Source organism: Dermacentor andersoni, chromosome 8, assembly GCF_023375885.2.
Source record: "Dermacentor andersoni chromosome 8, qqDerAnde1_hic_scaffold, whole genome shotgun sequence".
NCBI lineage: Eukaryota > Metazoa > Arthropoda > Arachnida > Ixodida > Ixodidae > Dermacentor > Dermacentor andersoni.
This window is the reverse complement of record NC_092821.1, coordinates 27,218,759-27,240,597: the sequence shown is the minus strand read 5'-3', so window position 1 is coordinate 27,240,597 and position 21,839 is coordinate 27,218,759. Positions and strand designations below refer to the sequence as shown.

At 42.2% G+C, this 21,839-nt stretch overlaps 1 protein-coding gene across 5 annotated transcripts in view; it reads left to right on the top strand.

The window, feature by feature from the left end:
• LOC126526230 (uncharacterized) overlaps window positions 1–21,839 on the top strand; it is a 233,582-nt gene that overhangs the window by 99,731 nt on the left and 112,012 nt on the right. For all 5 annotated transcript variants that reach the window (XM_050174148.3, XM_055068109.2, XM_055068110.2 and 2 more), the window contains 2 exons: window positions 12,273–12,373; window positions 13,385–13,506. In XM_050174148.3, the coding sequence (XP_050030105.2) occupies window positions 12,273–12,373; window positions 13,385–13,506 (223 nt within the window). The remainder of the gene's footprint in view (window positions 1–12,272; window positions 12,374–13,384; window positions 13,507–21,839) is intronic.

Below are 21,839 nucleotides of genomic sequence, written 5' to 3'. Positions count from 1 at the left end.
AACGTCCAGTCACGAAGATGAGGGAGTAAATCAGTTTGATGAAGATGTTTAATTAGCGATTAGAAAAGTGCAAGCTCGGTATACAGTAGCAATGGGTGACTTTAATGCAAAAGTGGGGAAAAAGCAGGCGGGTGAACAGACAATTGGTAACTATGCGTCGATTCTAGAAACGCTAGAGGAGAGATGCTGGTAGAATTCGCAGAAAGGAATAAGCTGAGAATAATGAATACCGTTTTCAGGAAACGCAGCAACAGAAAGTGGACCTGGAAAAGCCCTAATGGGGGAAAAATGAAATTGATTTCATACTTCGGCCTATCCCAGCATAGTGCAGGATGTAGGAGTGATAGGTGAAGTGCAGTGATCATAGCTTAGTGAGGGCTAGGATTCAACTCAATTTCAAGAGAGAAAGAGTAAAATTGGACAAGAAGAAACTGGTCAATCTAGAGGCAGTAAGGGTAAAAGGAGACAAATTTAGGCCGGTACTTGGCAAACAAATATGCAGCCTTAGAACAGAGAGTTGATGATGATGACATAAGGGCAGGGGCGTGGGGGCTTCAGCCTCCCCCCCCCCCCCCACCGAAATTTTTTCGTGCTGGCCATGCACCGGCGACCAAAGCAACCGCCGGCCCTGAAATCATTCTGGATTTTGTCTAGAATGTCTTTCTCACATTCGAATAGACATTTCACCGCGAACATTGCGAACTCGCTCTGCATTTCGCGGCAACGCCCATGCTCCGGGTGTCACATAACGCAAGCAACCCCATCCAAGCACAAAATTTCAAGGGCGTTCTGATGGCGAATGGGCTCGCCGCGGAATCGCGCGGAGGCCGTGGAATCTACGGAGCGCATGGATGTCAATTGCGAAACTTTATTGGTATAAAATTCTCATACATTTTTCATGTGAAAGTTGCACTGACATTTCCAAAGTTGTACTTAGGTTTTCAATTGAGGAACTTTGTGGGTTGTTGTTGTTATAAACATTTGACGCCAAAGGTGCATTGACTTTTCTGAAGTCTTACATCGGAACATACAGCGAGACAAGCCAAATCAACACACTATCAGATAAGTTGACAAAGCACGTAGCCAAATCCGATGAGAGGAAGAGCTCTGATGGTTCATTTGTGCCGTCAGGTCACTCAAGAAAACATCAACTTTTTTTTCTCCTGCGCCAAAGCACCCATGTCAAGACACTAAAGCTAGTCAAGTTAACTCCGTTCTTATTTATTTTTGCTACTTTGACTTTTACTCGCGAGGACACATTGAGCCTCTTCAATTTTCTTGTTCTCGCTAGCCGCGGGCTCTCAAAGCCAGCCAGAGTGCATGAGTTTTTCTCGTGTTGCCCCGACAACCACGCGGCGGACTTCGGTGCGCGTCCGCTTTTCTCTGGCCGAGGGGATTTTCTCCTGGCAGAGTTTCAGACGCTTTCTAGCTGGCAGACGAGAAAAAGAAACAATGGTCACTCGTCGCAATCACTGTGGGGACTCGACGGATCGCACCGCGTTCGCTTGAGCTCAACCTGTCAAGAAACGCAAAAAAAAAAAGAGAATTATGTTTGCCACAATCGGATGCCTACTTTGGGCACCTAATGTGGCCAACATACTTTCCTTTGCGGTCTTTTTTTTTCGTTTCTGTCCTCCCGCCCTACAAAAGAAAAAAAAATGCATTCTTGCGGCACAGCGAATTGTCACGTGGTCAAAGTTGCTTCTCCTTTTGCAGAAAGTAATGAACCACGGGACGCTTCTGTTGCCGGATACTCTTATAATATTATTGCGATAGTAATTAAATGAACACTGCAGCCTCATTCCTGCCATCGCCCTCATGTTTCTAATAAAGTCCAAGGGCAATAACATCGGGAGCTCGCGCCGCATGCTGTATGTGCGAGTGAAAGCGTAGTTGGAGGGGGGGGGTAATAGGTGAGCCGACGAAGGTGGCTGAGTCTTGTGTGCGCAAGGTAGAAAAGCGGGGAGCAAGCATGCCACCTGCTGTCGTGCGCGACACATAGGGGAGAGGGGACGGAATGGGGGCAGGATCTAGGATTCTGTGAATCTGTGATTGCGCAATATGTTTATTTTCCTTATTTGACGCATTATATGCACTGACTTTTTCTTAGATACGTAGATTCGTTGCATATCTATACGGATATTTAAATATCTAGTTGCGAGGTTTTGTGCATGCGTGCAGTGAACTTTGTTTCCAGTAACACTTTTTTGGCCTTTATCAAGCTGTATCTTCGCATTTGTACGTTCCATTGTATCTTTGCATTTCTAATGTAGCATGGCGAGTGAAATGAAAGTGAGCCTACCCACCCCTTGGAATAATGGTTCGGTTCATTATATGCGAGGCATGCGAGTAGCACGCAGTGATGTCTCATTTACAAAAGTCACAGACATGGGTGAGGACAAATGTTTTTTAATGCTCTCATACACTGGGTTGAACATGTTTGTGTGACGTAATGGACGCTCAAGAAGATCATCAGCGCGGTGCCGTGAGGTTTTTGACAGCTGAAAGCGTTGCCCCAAAAAGAAATTAGTCACCCTATGGCTGTCGTGTACGTCGAACATTGCATTTCATTGGCCACTGTGAAGCGTTGGAGCAAACGGTTCAAAGTGGGACGTGAAAGTTAAAAAGAGGATCCAAGACCGGGCCAAAGCCATCGTGCAATCACCCCTAACAAAACTGCAAAGGTTGGTGAGCTGATGAGACAAGAACGAGGGATAAGCATCGATGAACTGGCAGAGCGTGTGCAGTTCGGTTCACACCATAATTCATGAACATTTCGGTTCTCGGCTCTTGTGTGCGCAATGGATGCCCAAGATTTTGAACCACCGCCAAAAGACGGAGAAGATCGGCGCTGCCTTGGCTTATCGGATCCGGTATCACAACGAGGGTGACGACTTCTTGTCTGCAATTGTGATCGAGGACAAAACATGGTGCCTTATTACGAGCCTGAAACACGACGGCAAAGCTTACGGTGGAAACATTCGAATTCACCACCTCCAAAGAAAGCAAAGGCCGTCATTTCCACTGCAAAGGTGTTGTTGACTTCTTTTCCATCGTCAGGGGCCATTGATAGAATTTGCTAAACATCGAGACACTGTCAATTGATTCCGATATTGTGAAACGCCGGATCGGCTGCGTATCGCAATCAAGAGCAAACAAAGTGGAAAATTGGCAAATGGGGTTATCTTGTTCCACGACAATGCATGTCCCCACGTCGCTGATGTGGTTAACACAAAACTGGCAAAGTTCAAGTGGGAAATGCTGCAGCATCCGCCACACAGCCCAGACCTGTCGCCTTACGACTTCCACATATTGGGGCAATTAAAAAAAAAGAGCGCAAGGGAACCAGATTCCTGTCGGAGGATGGCGTGAAAGAGTCAGTTGCAGACTTTTTGAAGCAGCAACCCAACGAGTTTTATGAGACGGAACTCGTAAGTCAGTGGGACAAATGTCTAAATGCTCATGCAGACTACATTTAAATGAAGTACTCCGTTTGTCATATATTCGCAATGGCTCACTTTCATTTGACTCGCCCTCTTATATCTTGCAAAGCTCTTGCTTTTTATCTGTGCTCTATGTTGCGACTATAATTTCGGTGCAATTACTCAGAATAGACGACCCGTGAAAGCTGCTCCTGCGCAATATATTGGAACAAAGAACAGCGTCATTGAGATATTTCCCGGGCTGTTGCATGACAAAGTTTGATTAAAATATTTCTCCTCAACTAATTAATTTCGCGGCCTTTACATTTTCCATATCGGTGGCGTGCAATGCTTTGCTGGTTTCGAACTGATGTATAGTTCTAAAGTTCGTGTGATATTTTCTTTACTTATTAAATAGACAAAAACATGGAAGCATTGATATCAGTTAATCCGGGCACAATTTTCGGGACATACGAGTACATTCTATAATAAAATATTTTGCTTGTTTTGACCATGCATAGCATTCAATAATTCGTTTGCAGCATCTTTGGCGATGGCAATGAAGTTAATATTCGTGTATTTGATCGCCCGAGAAATTGTTTAAGAGGAAGCTTTAGCTCGGGCTCAACTCCGACGCGGCCTATTCAAATACATGTAAAACGCAGAAAAACTTTTCTGAGATAACCCCCGGGTCGCTTTTAATGCAATTTGTTGCATTTAGGAGAGAAAGTTAAATTCTAGTGTCAGTTGGAATCAAAGTATTGATTTTGGGCCTGAATTTTGTTTAAAATACTCTGAAAAATTAAAGTTAAAAAAAAATAGAAGCACGACGTTTAGAAACTAGTAGCTCTGCATCAAGAACAGATATCGCGCCTGTGTAAACGGTATCTATTATAACAATCAAAGCGGGGAAATTTGGTATGGCAATTTGTATCTTACGTGAATTGGTTGCGTTGCGTACAAGGGTTCTGCAAAAGCCGCATTTCCGTAATACTAAATTCTTTTGAGATTCATGTGTAACGTATCAGTTTTGTCCGATGAAGATTTACTATTAGATTCAATTAACAGAATTGTGATATCAGTTTTCATTGCTGAGTTACAGAGCTTTAAACATGATATTTTCGTTTTCTGAAAATTTTTGATTTTGGCCAATTTTTAATTGACAACATAAAAGAAACATTCGAAACGAACAGACACTAGAATTTAAGTTCTTTTAAGGCAACAAACCTCGACAAGTTTGATGCAGTGGTTGCCTAGTAAAATGAATTCTCTTTCTACATGTATTTATATAGGAGCACCCGAGCTAAAGCATGCTCTTAAGGAGAAGACCGAGCTGCAACGTGAGCTCCCCCCCCCGCCCCCCCCCCCCCCGCCCAACAAAACTTCCGGCTACGCCACTGCATAGAGGTAACGAAGGAAACCGTAACGAGGCTGCCCTCAGAGGCAGCCTGTGGGCAAACTCTCCCAAGCAATAAAAGACCTAATAAAAGTGACAAAGAATGAAATTCTCCAACTCAAGAGATAAGATAGAATGCGCGGAACTGTCAAAACTGGTCAACAAAGCGAAAAGAATTGATGTTAGAAATTATAACGGGAGAAAGCCTGAAGTCATAAAAGATGGATGCAGCCTGAAATCAGTGAGAAAGAAACTTGGCATAGAACAAACCAAGATGTATGCAGTGAAAGATAAGCAGGGTAATATCATCAGCAATCTCGAAGCTATAATAAAAGCAGCAGAATAATTCTATACAAACCTGTACAGTACCCAGAGAACCCAGGAGTACTCTAATCGAAACAATAATGAGCACTATACAGAAACTCCTCCTATATCTAGAGATGAGGTCAGTAGGGCCTTGCAAGGCATGAAGCAGCGAAAAGCGGCAGCAGAAGACGGAATAACAGTCGATTTAATCAAAGATGGAGGAGACATAATGCTAGGAAAACTGGCGGCTCTCTTTACGAAGTGTCTATCGACTGCAAGGGTCCCAGAAAACTGGAAGAATGGAAATATTATACTCATTCACAAAAAAGAAGTCGTTAAAGAACTGAAAAATTATATGGCCATTAGCTTACTCCCAGTATTACATAAAATATTTACCAAACTAATGTGCAATAGAATAAGGGCAACACTGGGCTTTAGGCAACCAATGGAACAGGCTGGCTTCAGGAAAGGATACTCTACAATGGATCACGTCCGTGTTATTAATCAGGTTATCGAGAAATATGAAGAATGCAATAACCCTGTTTATATGGCTTTCATAGATTACGAAAAAGCATTTGACTCAGTAAAGATACCAGCAGTCATGGAGGCATTGCGTAATCGAGGAGTACAAACCGCTTAGTTAAGTACCCTGGAAAATATCTACAGAGATTCCACAGCCACCTTAATTCTACTCAAGAAAAGTAGGAAGATACCTATAAAGAAAGGCGTCAAGCAAGGCGACACCATCTCTCGAATACTATTCACTGCATGCTTGGAAGAAGTATTCAAGCGTTTAAACTGGGAAGGCTTAGGAGTAAGGATTGATGGCGAATACCTCAGCAACGTTCGGCTTGCCGATGACATTGTCGTATTCAGCAACACTGCGCATGAGTTACAAGAAATTATTGAGGACCTTAATAGGTAGAGTGTAAGAGTGGGGCTTAAGATTATTATGCAGAAGACAAACACAATAATAAATAACCGGGCAAGGGAACAAGAGTTAAGATTGCGAGTCAGCCTCTAGAATGTGTGATGGAGTACGTTTGCCTAGGTCAACTAATCACAGGGAACCCTGACCATAAGAAGGAAATTCACAGAAGAATAAAAATGGGTTGGATCGCAACGGCAGACATTGTGAGCTCCTGACTGGGAGCTTACCGCTATCATTTAAAATGAAATTATGCAATCAGTGCATTTTACTGCTGCTCACATATGGGGCAGAGACTTGCAGACTGACAAAGAAACTTGAGAACAAGTCAAGGACCGCACAAAGAGGGATGGGACGAAGAATGCTAGGCATAACTTTGAGAAAGAGGGCGGTTTGGATCAGAGAGCAGACAGGTATAGACGATATTCTAATAGACATCAAGAGAAAAAAATGGTACTGGGCAGGTCATCAAATTCGCAGGTTATATAACCACTGGACCATAAGGGTGACAGAATGGGTACCAAGAGAAGAGAAGCGCAGTAGATTACGGCAGAGGACTAACTAGGTGGTGCGACGAAATTAGGAAATTTTAGGATGCTAGTTGGAATCGGTTGGCGCAGGAAATGGGTAATTGGAGACCACTGGAAGAGGCTTTCGTCCTGCAGTGGAAATAAATTGGCTGCTGCTGATGATGATGACGATGATACATTGTAGAGTACCCCTTCCTGAAGCCAGCGTGTTCCCTTGGTTGACTAAAGCCTAGTGTTGCCATTATTCTATTGCAAATTTTCTTGACGAATCTTTGACATACTGGGAGTAAGCTAAAGGGCCTATAATTTTTCAATTCTTTAACGTCTCCCTTTTTGTGGATTAGTATAATTTTGGCATTCTTCCAGTTCTCTGTGACCCTTTAAGTCGACAGAGATTTCGTATAGAGGGCCGCCAGTTTTTCAAACTATACGTGTCCTCTATCTTAGATTAAATCGACTGTTATGCCACCTTTTCCTATTACTTTACGCGTTTCATGTCTTGCAAGGCCCTTGTAACCTCATCGCTAGTTATAAAAGGGGTATGTGAAACCTGTTGAATATTACTTCGAATGGAGGTATCTTGGCTTCTCTGAGTACTGTACAGGTCAGTATAGAATTCAATCGCTGGTCTTACTATACCTTCGAGATTGCTGATATGACCCTGCTTATCCTTTAGTGCATACATCTTGCCTTGTCCTATGCCACGCTTGCTTGTCACTGTTTTCATGCTGCGCCCATTTTCACTGCTTCCTCAGTCATTCTAGCGTTATAATCTCGAATATCCCTTTTCTTCTTGTTGATCAGTTCGGACAGTTCCTCGAATTCTATCTTATTTCTTCATTTGGACATTTTTATTTTTTGTCATTTCTTTATTAGGTCTTTTGTTATTTGGGAGAGTTTGCTTACTGTTTGCCTTGGTGCTTTATTTCCCACTTCACTTGCTGCTTCTAGAACCAGCCTAGTAACGGTTTCATTCATTACCTCTGTCATCTCCATGTCTCTGTTCTAAGGCTGCATATCTGTTCGCAAGTACCAGGCTGAATTGATCTGCTTTTACCGTTACTGCCTTTAGGTTGACCTGTTTATCCTTGAGCAATTTAGATCTTTCTCTCTTGAAATTGAGGTGAATTCTAGCCCTCACTAACCCATGATCATAGCTCTTTACCCTACCTATCACTTCTACATCCTGCGAAATCCGGGGATCGGCAGAAAGTGTGAAATCTGTTTCATTTCTGGTTGATCATTAGGGCTTTTCGAGATCCACTTTTTGTTCCAGGGCTTTCTCAAGACGGTGTTCATTATTCGCAGCTTTGTCCTTTCCGCGAATTCTACCAGCATCCTTCTTCTAGCGTTCCTAGACTCGACGCCGTAGTTGCCAATTGCTTGTTCACCAGCCTGCTCTAGGCTTTGTATATGCCACGCCTTGCTATATGAGATGCCGTATATGCTGCTTATAGGAGGTTGTAAATATATTGTGGCACCATCACTAAGGTTGCTCATCATTTGTCTTAAATTCTTGACGAAGCTATTGCTCGGAATATTGAGAATGACAGCCCACAAAGGACGTAAAACGAAACCCCGACGGCGGTTGCCTTTTATGTTAAATGTTCTGACATAAATACTGAAAATTCGAAACAATAGCAGATACCTGAAAATGTAGAAAAGAAGAGAGCAGATTGGTTGAGGGAACAAACGCGAGGTAGTGACATCTTGGTTGAAACCAAGAAAAAGAAATGGGCATGGGCAGGGCATGTAATGAGCAGGGAAGATAACCGATGGCCATTTAAGGGTAAAAGATTGGATTCCAAGAGAAGGGAAGCGTAGCAGGGGGCGGCATAAAGTTACGTGGGCGGAGGAAGTTAAGAAGTCTGCAGGGACAACGTGGCTACAATTATCACATGACCGGGGTAATTGGAGAAGTATGGAAGTGGCCTTTGCCCTGCAGGAGGCGTATCCAGGCTGATGATAATAATGAGAGTGATGAATTTTTTTTGGTGCCATTATGCACGACCTTTAGGTTGAGCCCAAGCAAGACGCCGCGTTTCTACGACAAAGCTTGCCTTCGCGCATAGCGTTCGTAGTCGTGAATAACTCCTATGAATACTAAAAAGATTTTGTGCCAAAACGACACACACAAGAAAGACGACGGCACCATGGGCGCTACTTCAACTGTTGAATGAGGGGTAAAGCACTCGAAATATATAGCGTGCGCGGGGTTTTGGAGAGCTATATATGTCGAGTGCTTTCACCCTCATTAAACAGTTGAAGTAGAGCCCGTGGTGTCGTCGTCTTTGTTGTGTGTGTGTTGGTTTGGAGCAAAATCTTTTCAGTATGCAAGATCACCAACTAGCCCAGCACTTAACTCTTCTAAACTCCAATGAAACTCACCTAACTTCACATTAAGTGTGATTTCTGCATTTTCTGCTACTTTATGCAGAAAGTGTTTCCTACACTAACTTCATGTAGATTTCTGAAGAAAGGCTAACTTCGTACCAACGTGCTCGAGGGGAAGCATTATGTTGGGGCCAGCGCTGGTTTCCAAATTTAATACACGAGCAACACAGAACACTCCTACTCGGCAACTGTCAGAACAATTTGAAAACTTTCTTTTGTACTAAAGGGAAAGACATATTGATGGGCTGCATACCTTGTTATTGCTGCCAATACCGATGTTCACATTTTAAAATAGTGGTCGTGTGGCAACTGTTCTTGGGAACCACCAAGGAGAGCGAATAGCTTTAGGATCCTGCGCTCTGCGTCGTAGCTCCGCACTTAGCCGTATCTCTGCACTTTTTTTTATTCAATGTGGTAGCGACAACTTCCTTTGTGGGCACGTTTTTTTTCTTCGCCGAGGTCACACCTAAGTGTGAAATCTTTGGTAGACTTATTACAGAAACGTGTTTGTTCTAATCAGATTCTAATTTGGACGAACAAGTTGACTCATGACCACATTGGCTGGTAGGTTTATGAGTATGCTACAGTTATGGAAACCTGAAGTCATTGATGGGTATAACAGAACGTTAATTGAAGACGTAGCAACTTTCTAAGTACTACGAATGACATGATGTGTCACCACCAGGTTGTGCTTGGTCGCAAGTGTAGAGTTGGCGATATTGGAGCGATGTTCGCTGAAACTGATCTACCTGACAAGTTCAATGATGATTTCCTAACTTCAGGTGCAGCAGGTCAGGCAAATCATACAACAAATGACTGTGAACGATACATTTCTTCTTCGTGCGCGCAATCTATTTTCTTGACTCAGCGTGGTGAATGAGAAATAGTTACATGCCTGAAATCGTGAATAAATATACGGCCACTGGTTATGATGACATTAAGGCTGATCCAATTAAACATGTTGCTTGATTGCTATGTGGCCCACTGCAGCGCATCTGCAATAAAAGTTTCGCCACGGGAGCCTTTCCTGAGGGCATGAAGATAGCCAGAGTAGCAGTCATCCACAAAGGTGGCTCTCCTAATGACTTGAATAACTGTGGGCATATATCTGTGTTGCCTTTATTTTTGAAAGTGTTAGAATATACACTAAAATCACAATTAATGAAGTTCCTTGGCGACCACCAAATGCTTTCCAAGTAGCAATTTTGCTTCCGTGGAAAGAACTCAAGCGAAACGGCACTCTTGCATATTAGAGAAAAGATAGTTAATAATATGGATACCAGCAATACATTCTTGGATTCTTTCTAGACTTTAAAAGGCGTTAGATTCTATAAGCATCACATTTTGTTTCGCATTGTCCCACGCTACGGTGTTAATGGTTTGGTATTAAATCTGATACGCAATTACGTATCCGACAGGGTGCAATTTACTAGTCTAAATCGTCACTATTCCCATTTACAGCTAATAAAATATGGCATACCGCAAGGCTTTAGCCTTGGACCATTATTCTTTATTGTTTATATAAATTATATTGTGAACATACCGCAAACTACTGACATAATTCTCTATGCAGACGAGACAGGTCTTTCTTTACTGGGCAACACTTATTTGAACTTCAAAAGGCAGCTACTAGATGTTTAACTAAACTATCAAACTGGTTCCCTTCTAGTCAACTTCAACTAAATGTAGAAAAAGCTAAGTATATTACTTTTAAAAGCTTTGATAAACCTGATCACTATAGCACCTGTATTATATTTACAAATTGTGCTATCTAATGGGTTCCTACTTATAAATTTCTAGGTGTCGTCTTTGAAGAGTACTTGAGCTGGACGCTAAATGTAAACAAGATCTATGCAAATATGTGCAGGGCAATTTCTTTATTGCATAATACCAGAACCTTGGTCCCAAAATGGTTAAAACCACAGTTACACTATGCCCTTGTTCATTCACATATACACTATAGTCTACTAATCTGGGGTACAACTACTAAAGCAAACTTAGACAGATAACACTCCTACAAAAAAGAACTGTGCGTTGCATAGAGAACCTTAAACGAAGTGACCACAATGCACCATACTTTTCGAAGCTAAACATACCCACAATAGAGGATATATTCCAATTAAGGCTTGCTATGTATACACATAAGGAAATTCGGCATGACCCAGATACCCTGTCCACATCTTCGTCATCCGACAACTCACAATGTCACCTTAGGCATAACCGACTTAGAACACCCATGTTTAGAACGAAACATGGTACTCCGACCCACGCCTACCTAGTACCTCATTTTCTAAATAATAATCGATGAATCGCTGATATAGTTCTGGAATTCCGGTCTGCTTGCAATCTAAAGAAAAATGTTAGGAATTACCTTTTGCTAAGCTCCTAACGGTACTTAGCTATCCTTGCAGTCTGGAGAACGTTTTTTATTTGTCCCGTTTCTCTCAAAATTTTTCTCCTATTTGCTATATAATGGTTTGAAACACTGATCAGTATCATTTGCTTGTTTAAATATTTCCTTGTTCTCTCGCATTAGTGTTGATATACTATATACAAAGTTTTCGCGAGAAAGAAAAAGGTCGAGCTATATGCTACTTATTGTAATGGTAAAAATAAGTTTCAAAGTAAAAGTACTATCGCGGATTAGTAGTACCATCACTATGTCCAATTGGCTAAAGCGTGATGCTCCGCTCAGTATGTGCTTTCTCGCCGTTTACGAGCAGGAACTCTAGAAGTCAACTTGTGCTGCCCACTGAAATAGTCTGCGAAGTTGAGGTGGTAGCTTCATTTTATTTAGGAGTAATATACTCGAGAAGTTATACATGGATGTGAGTGGCTCTGGAAGAATGCCTTCTTTCTCTTATTGCGCATGTGTAAAAAAGACGCGTCCCATCAACAGCGGAACACGCTAGAAAACGCGCCTTGCTCGACTCAGGAGGATGGAAGCTCCTTGGAAGCGTAGGCGGGTGCTAGCGCACGTCGCTGATCATTCTCACGCAAACCTCGGCCTTCGACGCACATGGATTAACGATTCGTACGAGAGAGATGGGCAGCAGGGCTGTGCGGCGAGAACGACTTCTTGGGAATTTAGAACGATGAAGCGTCGTAATAAATTACGCCAGGGGAAGACTTCAATGCACAAGCACGACATGTACTAGCCAACATTCCGAGCAAGTTGTTGATTTACTTTCGTATTGCACGTCGAAGTGATTTTCTGGTGTAGCATGTGGTGCTCACTACGGTATACAGAAACACTTGGCCGCCTACGCTATACAACTGGACGTTGTGTTCTGCAGACGTGACCCTCCAACGCCCTTCGCCCAGACCACCGACAACAATGGCATCGAGCTGCGGGCGCCCTCTGCCGTCGCAGTTACCTGGTTGAACAAGAGTAAAGGTACGAACTTCCCTCCGGTGGTTAGACTACCAGATAAAGCAACGCAATTGCCGCTTTATGAAGCTAAGCAAAGGATAGCGACGCCCACTGTTGGGGGTTTCTTTTCGTGTTACTTGTCAAAAAGCACTGTCCACTGATTTTCGGGAAAGTACGCGCCAAGCAGTTCGGCTTCACAGGCCTCAGCCTACTCATTGTTGTCGATCAAAGCTGGCACACTATGGCGCGCATTCCATCCATTATGGCGGGCTATACTTATCCTGCCGTGTAGGATAAGCACACCGAAGCGTCACGACAGCCTTTCGATAAAATACACTGTAAGCGATGCTGTGAACAGAACAGCCTGGGCGAAAACATGCATGCTCGTGCTATGGACGTACTTAATTGCGGCTGCATTTGAACTCTTGCCGTATGGTATCTTGACACCCTGCTGCAAAGTGACTCATTCTCCTCGCACGCGCACCTCATATGCGTGACATGCTCGACTGTACTCACTAGCGCTGTTACATTTGTTGTCGTAGAAAGTCTGCGCAGGCGAGGCCAGCCAAACGCATTTCGCACTATGCACTGAACAAATACAGGCGTCGTAATGTGGCGAGAATTGTTAGTGAGGAGGCCGTGTGGTATCTGTTTTAAGTTGGCCCTGCGCACAAGGTGTCGTCAGTTTGAATCACGTAATACTTTGAGAGTGCTGCCTCTTTTATGTAAAACAACGACAGGACTTTTTCGGCCTATTGCTAGGTACACTCGCATTAGCGAATTCTAGGCTGCGCTATTTCATTTGTGGGGTCATTGTTTGAATTCCAACGGTGATATGCAACGGCAAGCCTGTGTTTCATAATAATTTGATATGAATGCGCTACAATATTGAAGTATAGTTTATCTACCGAATATGCGCGAAAGTTTCTTTAGGTAATTGCACTGATGCGCTCTGGCGCTAACGAGAGAAAAGGGAATTCACCGACAAATGGGACATGAGACCAATAAACAATCCTTTGCGTGCCGTGACTGCAGCCGATATGACGACTTCGATCGGCGACACGATGCCCGTGTACGTGAACCCTTCGATGATGGCCTGCTACGGAATCCAGCTGGACTCCAAATGGTGGTCGCTGATCGGGAAGGACATGGAGAGGGTGAGACCGGGATTAATGCTCTCGTGGCGCATGGTGCACAAACATGACTTGCGAGAGCACCTCTTGGATATTGAACGAAAAGCTAAATTTCCCATGTTTCAATAGTACCAAAGTACAAGGTGTGACCAGATCCTAACCCAATTCTGAGTTCCATCGGTTTTTGTTGTTTTCGTATTGGATTCTCTGTGCTGAAAAAAAAAAGATTTCTTGGCCGTGTCTATTATGAAAGCCCACACGAAATATGCAAGACAACCCTCTGCTTTGTCAGCTGCTAAAGGGAGAACAATATAGGGCACCGATCCCAGTGTTATTGCGCACCAGAGGCCTCGTATAACATTCTAATGCTGCTGCTAATGCACTATAGCGACTTTGTTTGCCGGCTCAGAGGAGTGGGAAATAATTATACCACAATATTGTCTAAATGATAGTAGCTTGTCGGAGTATGTGAACGGCCAACTCGATCTGTCTTAATTGAATGCTAACACATATGCGTGGGCAATGAATTTACGGAAATGAAAAATGACAACTGTCAGGAATGCATTGTTGTGTTCACGCCAAATGAACGGAAAAATTTACCAGTGGCATCAGCAAAGCATTCAAGGATTGTTTGAGGTACCATACCTAACGTCCCGAACTCGCATGCTTGGCAGTTCTGGATGAGCTTGTTTAGCTTAACAAATGCCTATCGGTATTCTCTGCCAGGCTGCTCTGCCCATGGTTGCCTTTGTAACTATCATTGGGCGCTTTCAGCATCTGAAGGCCTTTCAGTTTTAAATATTTCATCACGTGACAGGCTGCATCGTTAAAGAGATGTGTAGGCGCTCTTTCCTGTCTCAAAGATTCGGAAAAGTTCCGCGTTTATAAAGTTTAAATTCTAAATGACACATGATTCAAGTACACATATACTTCTCCAGGACGCGTAGAAAGCTTGGCGGGTGAAAATAGCAGTTTGGATTTAGCAAACATTTCAAATTTTGGCCCATTTTTTGGCAGCTGTCTTACAAAAAATTCTAGTAACCTTGAATAAACTTTTTAAAGACAAATCTTACTAGAACCTACCAACAACTTATTGAATGTTTTCAAACCGTTTTTAAACTTCCTACAAATTTCATTCCAAAATCATGTAGACTATTAGCCACCGATATTGAATTACAAAAAGTTTATTTACAAACTTTCTTTAAACGATGAATGAACATGCTTCAAACATTGAAAGTAGAGTTTACAAACCGTCTTCATACTTTTTAGAAACTTTATCGTAACTTGCTATCAACTTTTTATTTCTGCAGCAAGAAACTTCCTAGTAACATTTTTCCAACTTTGTGTTGCTCTCCTTAGAAATATCCTGGCGACTTTCTTGTATGTTTCAGAAAAACCCTGGTGACATTTCCCGCTTTCTCGATAATTTTTCGTAGTATTCTGGTACTGTTCCGATGTAATCAAATCAAATCAAATGAAATCAGACTTTATTTCAAATACATTTTTTGACAGATCTTTGTTGCCAGTCAATCTAAGCACATCGTGCTTGTTAGAAGACCAAGCAGCAGGTGGTACAGCTTTCTATAGAGATATGAAACATACAATTACCGTTCAAATTTATACAACTTCAAAGTAAAATATTCTAATGCACAAAGAATAAATATTACGTTTTCCAGCCACGTAAGAATCCCAATAAAAAAATCACATATTACAATAAACAGTTGAATACCACTCCCTCACATTCTTCATCATTTTACGTTTGAATTGATGTCATACAATGTTGCATCAAGTTCATTAAAAATATCAGGGACATAATACTTTCTTGTTTTCTTTCCATAGTTTGTTAACACCCTTGGCTTAAAATACCTTTCTGGTTTTCGTAACGCAACATCTTTTTTTACCAACACTTTAAAAGCATTTGAATAATAATAGCGTGTTAGAACCGCATACTTAAATAGCTCCTGTACTTGAAGTATTCCTAGAATGTTATACTTTTCTTTTCTGTCTGATTGTTCTAGTCCGGTTCCATAATTATGCTATTGACAATTCGTTTGACTATGCGCTCAATCGCTTGCTTCTTGTAGTCAGAACATGTACCATATAACGTTATACCATATGTAATTACCTATTCTGCTAATGCCGTATATATAGTAACTCTTAGGTTAATAGGCGTTTTCCCGCGCAGACTATATATCATGGCCGCGACAGCTCTTAGCTTTCCACAAACGTGTATGACATGGTTATACCAGGTTAGATGCTGATCAAAAAAAAATCCTAAATGCTTGACCACACGCTCAAACTGTAATGGTTCACAAATACATGCGTTGCAATGCGGAGCGTGCAGATATACATTCATGTTAAATGAAAGCACCCAATGTGGATTCCTGAAGCAGATTAGTTTAGTTATTTGATGATTTATAACAATTGAATTATGTGCGAACCAGTCTACGATTAGTGATATGTCTTTTTGGAAGATTTGACAGATTGCGTGTTACTCATTTGTAGCGCTATCGCAGTGTCATCAGCGAACTGAAAAAGTTTTGATTTCAGTGGTAGGAGGCCGAGATCTGACACATACGTATTAAAGAGTATTGGCCCTAGCGTGCTTCCTTGGGGCACACCACACTTTAATAATTTGAAATTGCTGTAGCTATCATCTAGTTTAACGCATTGTAGTCGATTAGTAAAATAATTCACCTCTGAATCCTTGATTCTTTAGCTTGTTGAGTAATATCTTATGTACTACTGCGTCAACAGCCTTTGATAGGTCTAAAAATAGGGCTAAGACTACATTATTATTTTCTATTGATGTACCAATATAGTCAGAGAATTCTTCAAGCAGATTGTGTTTTTATTCTTTGTGAAACCAAACTGCGCCATGTTATTCAGAGAATACTTTTCACAGAAAGACTGCATTACAAAGACCACATATTTTTCCATTATATGCGCTATTGTGGACAATATCGCTATCGGTCTGTAATTCGCGCAATCACGTCTCTTTCCTTTTTTTGTAGACAGGTCTTACGATTGAAATCTTTAGTTCTTTGGGTATTATGCCGGTTTCGAAAATTCCGTTTAGAATCTTTGAAAGTACTTGTTAGAGTCTGTGAAAGTTGATGTACAAATCTCGAGGGCGGATTTTATCAAACCCCGGTGGTTTGAACTTTGCCATGCCTTGAATTTATTTATTTATTTATTTAAAATACTTTCAGGGCCCAAAGGCACTACAGAAAGGAGTGGGGAAGAAATGGCAAGGCGTGCAGCAAACAAACAAACAGAAGTATTACAAGGCGTCTTGTAAAGCGATCTTGAACTGGTGGTCATCAGCTATGCTGGCGATTGTGGAGGGAAGCTGGTTCCATGCGACACTTGTTCTAGGAACAAAAGAGTCATTACACAATTTTGTGCGACAAGAAGGTAGCCCCACATTGAAGCGATGATCGGTCCTTGAAGATATGATTTTATGAAAAAGGCTAAGGCGAGATGACTTTCGACGCAACGAAAGGTCAGGCAAGTTTAGGGTTTTCTTCATAGATGTGACACTGGAATGACGTGAATAATTCGACAAGATGAAACGTGCGCCGCGATTCTGAATGGCTTCAAGAGTTTGAATGAGTGTAGTCTGAGTAGGATACCATATGGCGCATGCGTACTCTAATTTAGAACGTACCAAGGTTTTGTAAAGTGTTAACTTCAAGGACGATGGGGCATCAAAAAAGTTTCGACGCAGATAACCAAGCATACGATTGGCGTTGTTAGTTACAAATTCTACATGCGTATTCCACGATAGATTAGAAGAAATGTGAACACCAAGGTATTTATAGCTGTCAACAGATGGTAATGGAATATTATTGAGGCGGTAAGTACGCGGACAATGATTAGTGCTGTGGCGAGAAACCTGCATACTTTTACATTTAGTTGTATTAAGTGTCATGAGCCATTGACTGCACCATTCAAATACCCTATCTAGATCACGTTGCAGATTGAGATAATCGTCATGGTTAGTAATTTTCTGGTAAACCACGCAGTCATCTGCAAACAGTCGGACAGTTGAGGAAGAAAGGCAAGTAGGAAGATCATTAATATAAATCAAGAAGAGCAGAGGGCCCAAAACTGACCCTTGCGGGACACCAGATGTTACGGCAGAATTACGTGAAGAGAAGTCGTTAGCCGTCACATACTGACTACGGTTAGAGAGAAATTCCTTAATCCATGCAAGTACATTGGGGTCTATGTTAAGTTGATTAAGCTTGAAGATAAGTAGATCGTGTCAAACGGAGTCAAATGCTTTAGCAAAATCTAAATATATGCAATCAGTATCAAAGTCACGATCCGCGTTAATAAACAAGTCGTTAGTAAAACATAACAATTGCGTTTCACACGAAACTACTTTACGGAATCCATGCTGATAAATGCTGAAGAAGGAATTGGACTCGAGGAATTCAGTGAAGCGCGAGTATATTATATGCTCTAGGATTTTTACTGGAATCGATGTTAATGATATGGGGCGGTAATTATTGGGAGAATGTACATCACCAGATTTATGCACAGGGACTACCTTCCCTATCTTCCAATCAGAGGGCAGTGTAGACGTCTGTAATGACTGTTGAAAAAGCTTTGACAATATCAGTGCAGAATAAACTTGTGTACACTTCAGCATTTTTGATGAAATACAATCTGGACCGGCCGACGAAGACATTTTTAAGTTGACAATCAGCCTTTCGACACCAACTGCATCAATAGCGATATAATCCATTGGGAAGAAGTTGGTTTTTGGTATATGCGGAAATACTGTGGGAGTGCTCTTATGAAAATGAGTAACAAACACATTGTTCAGAACATCGCAGCATTCGCTTTGAATTACTGGGACATCAGATTGGATTAACTGAATGTGTGTCGTTTTAGTACCGTTAATAATGCTCCAAAATTTACGGGGATTAGAACGAAGTAGCAAAGGAAGAGTTTTATCAAAGAATTCCTTCTCGGCTTTTGAGAGCGCAGTACAGAATTCTCTGTTAAATTTTTGATAGCAAGACCAGTGGTCTATTCTGGCTGTGAATTTTGCGCGTCGAAATATCCGCTTCTTTTTGTTGCGCATGCGCTTTAACATGTTATTGAACCATGGTGAGCGAGTACATGATGAAACTTTCCTTTTAGGTACAAAACGATCAATAAGAGACAAGAGTTTGTTTTTATAAAGCAACCAGTTATCCTCAACCGATCGCTGCTCAAAACCGGCGAAAAACCGATCAGCAAAGACCTGAAATTCCCCATTCATTCCAGTTACGTCTGCTTTGCCGTAGTCTTGGATGACCCTAGTTTTTTTCTTCTTAGAAATCTTTGCCCGTAGAGTGAAGTGAATTATCGAGTGATCGCTAATTCCCGGTGAATGAGTTAAGCCGGTAGCTAGGTCGGGTGTAGTGGTAAGTATTAAGTCTAGAATATTAGCGGAAGTGGAAGTTATGCGAGTGGTAAAGTGAACGAGCTGAGTTAAGCTGAAGTCGTGACAAAAAGCTAAAAATTCTTTGCTTTCAGCTGAGTTGTGTTTTAAGGAAACCGAGTCTCGTTCCCATCTGATGTCAGGAAAATTGAAGTCGCCAAGTAAGAAGAGGGGCGATTTTGGGTATCTGACGAACAGCTGATTGACAACATCGTGCAGTTCATTACAGAACGATAATGATGCAGTTGGTGGCCGATAACAGACGCAAAAAATTATTTCGCGAGAATCAACGAGCACGCGCGCACACACAAGCTCAAGCGAGGATACAATTGGAATAACATGGGAAGCAAGACTATCGGTAACCGCCAGCAGAACAGCACCACCAGACCGGTAATCACGATCACATCGGTAAAATTTGTAGCACTTTTCACAGTCCAAAATTTCTTCATTTTTAACTTTTGCGGAAAGCCAAGTCTCCGTTAGACCAACAATATCAGCAGAGCAGGAATCAATAGCGGAAGACAATTCCACGCGTTTATTCAGAATACTCCCTATATTGGAAAGAAAAATAGAGGCGTCTTTTGCGCAGGATCTCGGCGGGCATAGCTATGATGCACTGGAAGTGCCAGCACGTGTAGTTACAGTACCAGCGCTATCTTGCGTATCCACTGATCGTGCTGAAGCGATTTCGCGTACGCTGTCACTTACTGAGCAGTACACGTACGTTTTTTTGTCCATGATCAGTTTATTCATGCGAAGAGAGTACGTCTTCCCGGCTACCTTTGCAAATTCTGTTAGTTTCCTCCTTGAGTTTCGCGTAGCTCTGCAATAATCTTCGCTAGCTGATACACCAGTCCCCTTGAGCTTATATTTCTGCGCCCGGACTGCATCCCTGACTTTAGACGGCGAAAACTTGATGATAATTGGCCGAGTCTTATCTGTGTAGGATCCTAATTTGTGTGCTCGGGAAACTTCCGAGTCGGAAATTTGTATTTTAAGGTGACGAGACAAAACGTCTTGAACAAGGCCTTCTGACTGAGCCCATGTCTCAGTCGGGCAGTCCGGTATTCCAAAGAACAATAGGTTATCTCGTCTCGACCTGTCTTCAAGATCGTCCAGTCGAGAATTGAGTGCCTGGCCTTCCATTCTGACAGCTTCGGTGATTAGACGTGGTGCATCATTAAGAGCTGCAGAACCATCGAATGATTCGACAAAGGATTCAACCGCGCATAATCTTACTGATAGGTTAGCGACGGTCTGTACTAAGACCTCCTGCTTTGTCTTTAAGTCGTCGAGAGCTGCCTTGAGCTCAACGTGACGGTGGTCAACGTTTTCAGAAAGTTTAGTGATAGCATCAAGTATTTCTTTGTTAGTAGGACCAGGGTTGAGTTCAACGTCACCGCAACAAATTAAGAGCTTCGTAACAAATACGCATTCGCACAAGCACTGAAAGAGCACACTTGGGCACGGTAGGAGCAGCAGGCAGACGTTGCTAGTCCGATTACAATGGGGGTTTACTAACCTGCACAAAAAGCAAGATCGGGATTTTGAGCGACTGCATGGCTGCCGCTCCACCGTGCCCACTGAAGGGGCGTAGGATTTCCAGTGCTCTTCCAGTGCTGCAGTCGCCAGCAGTGTTGTCGACCCGCTGACCATGGAAGGAATGTGCCCGGTAAAGCAGAACTGATGACATGAGGACGCATTATTGAAGATCGGGACCGTCAGCAACGCTGGTGATGGACAGCCGGTGATCGCTGGATCCGAAGGTTGTAGCCACGTGCCAGACCGAGCGATAAACTTCACAAAAAGCAAGATCGGGATTTTGAGCGACTGCATGCTGCCGCTCCACCGTGCCCACTCGTCCAATTATCGTCCAAAGATCAACTTCGATCATCGCTGGAAGATTAGCTGAATGCGCGCATGTGCGTTTCGGCTCGTATTCTATATGTTGGTCACTCGCCGTTTTCTTCAGCTTGTCTGCTGCAGCATTAAGTTTTATTAAATTTACTGCACAGCATCTGCATGTTTTCATTTGGGAAATTTGTTTTTACGGTATCATCGACGCTAGCTCGTTTGGATCTACCCATTAATTCGTTTGCCGTAGTCCAAGTCTTTTTCAAGTCCTTTTTGAATTCCGAAAATCGGCGCATCAAATATTTTCTTTTTTCCAGGCGTAACTTAGCTGTCACCGCGTTTCGTAAAGTTCGAAATTCCACTCTGTGTTTTTTGTTGCCTGGTTCTTTTCTGCACCTTTGCCATGCTTTGTCTTTTTGTAAGCATAACTCAATAATATCAGTTGTAATCCATTTCGTATTAGGATTTCATTGCTTTATTGTTATGATTTTAGAAGACTTTACTTATATCATCCTAAATGTTTCAACAAATTTGGCTTATAAACTGGCTTGGTCTAAATGTAAAAGTGAAATCCAATCTGTGTCCTTTATGTACATGTCAACTTTTGCGTTGTCTATAATTTGTTTTTTTTTGTTCTTACTTCGCAATGCTCTGCATCATTGTCAGACATGACTACATGTGATATGAAGTAATGATCTGCTAGTTTGACTTTAATTACGCCGCTTGCATAGCGCTGCTGTCCGAGCCGAACGACAATGCGATCAATGCAGGTTTTCGTTACTCTTGAACCCAAATATTCATCTCTAGTGTGTTCATTAATTACATTGACCAGTCCGTATTCTGCTAGTAAATTAAGATAATCTGTCACCACTTTCCTAGACACTTGCATTACGTCGATATTCAAATCACCTACCAATATAAGCTGCTTCTCATTCATATATTTCTTCAACAGAGTTTAGCTCCTCTAGGAATAAATGTGTGTTCAAGTTGGGTGGCCTGTATATCGCACATGCGGTGTAGGTCACATCTACTTTACGTAGGGTGACAATAATAACTTCTGCAT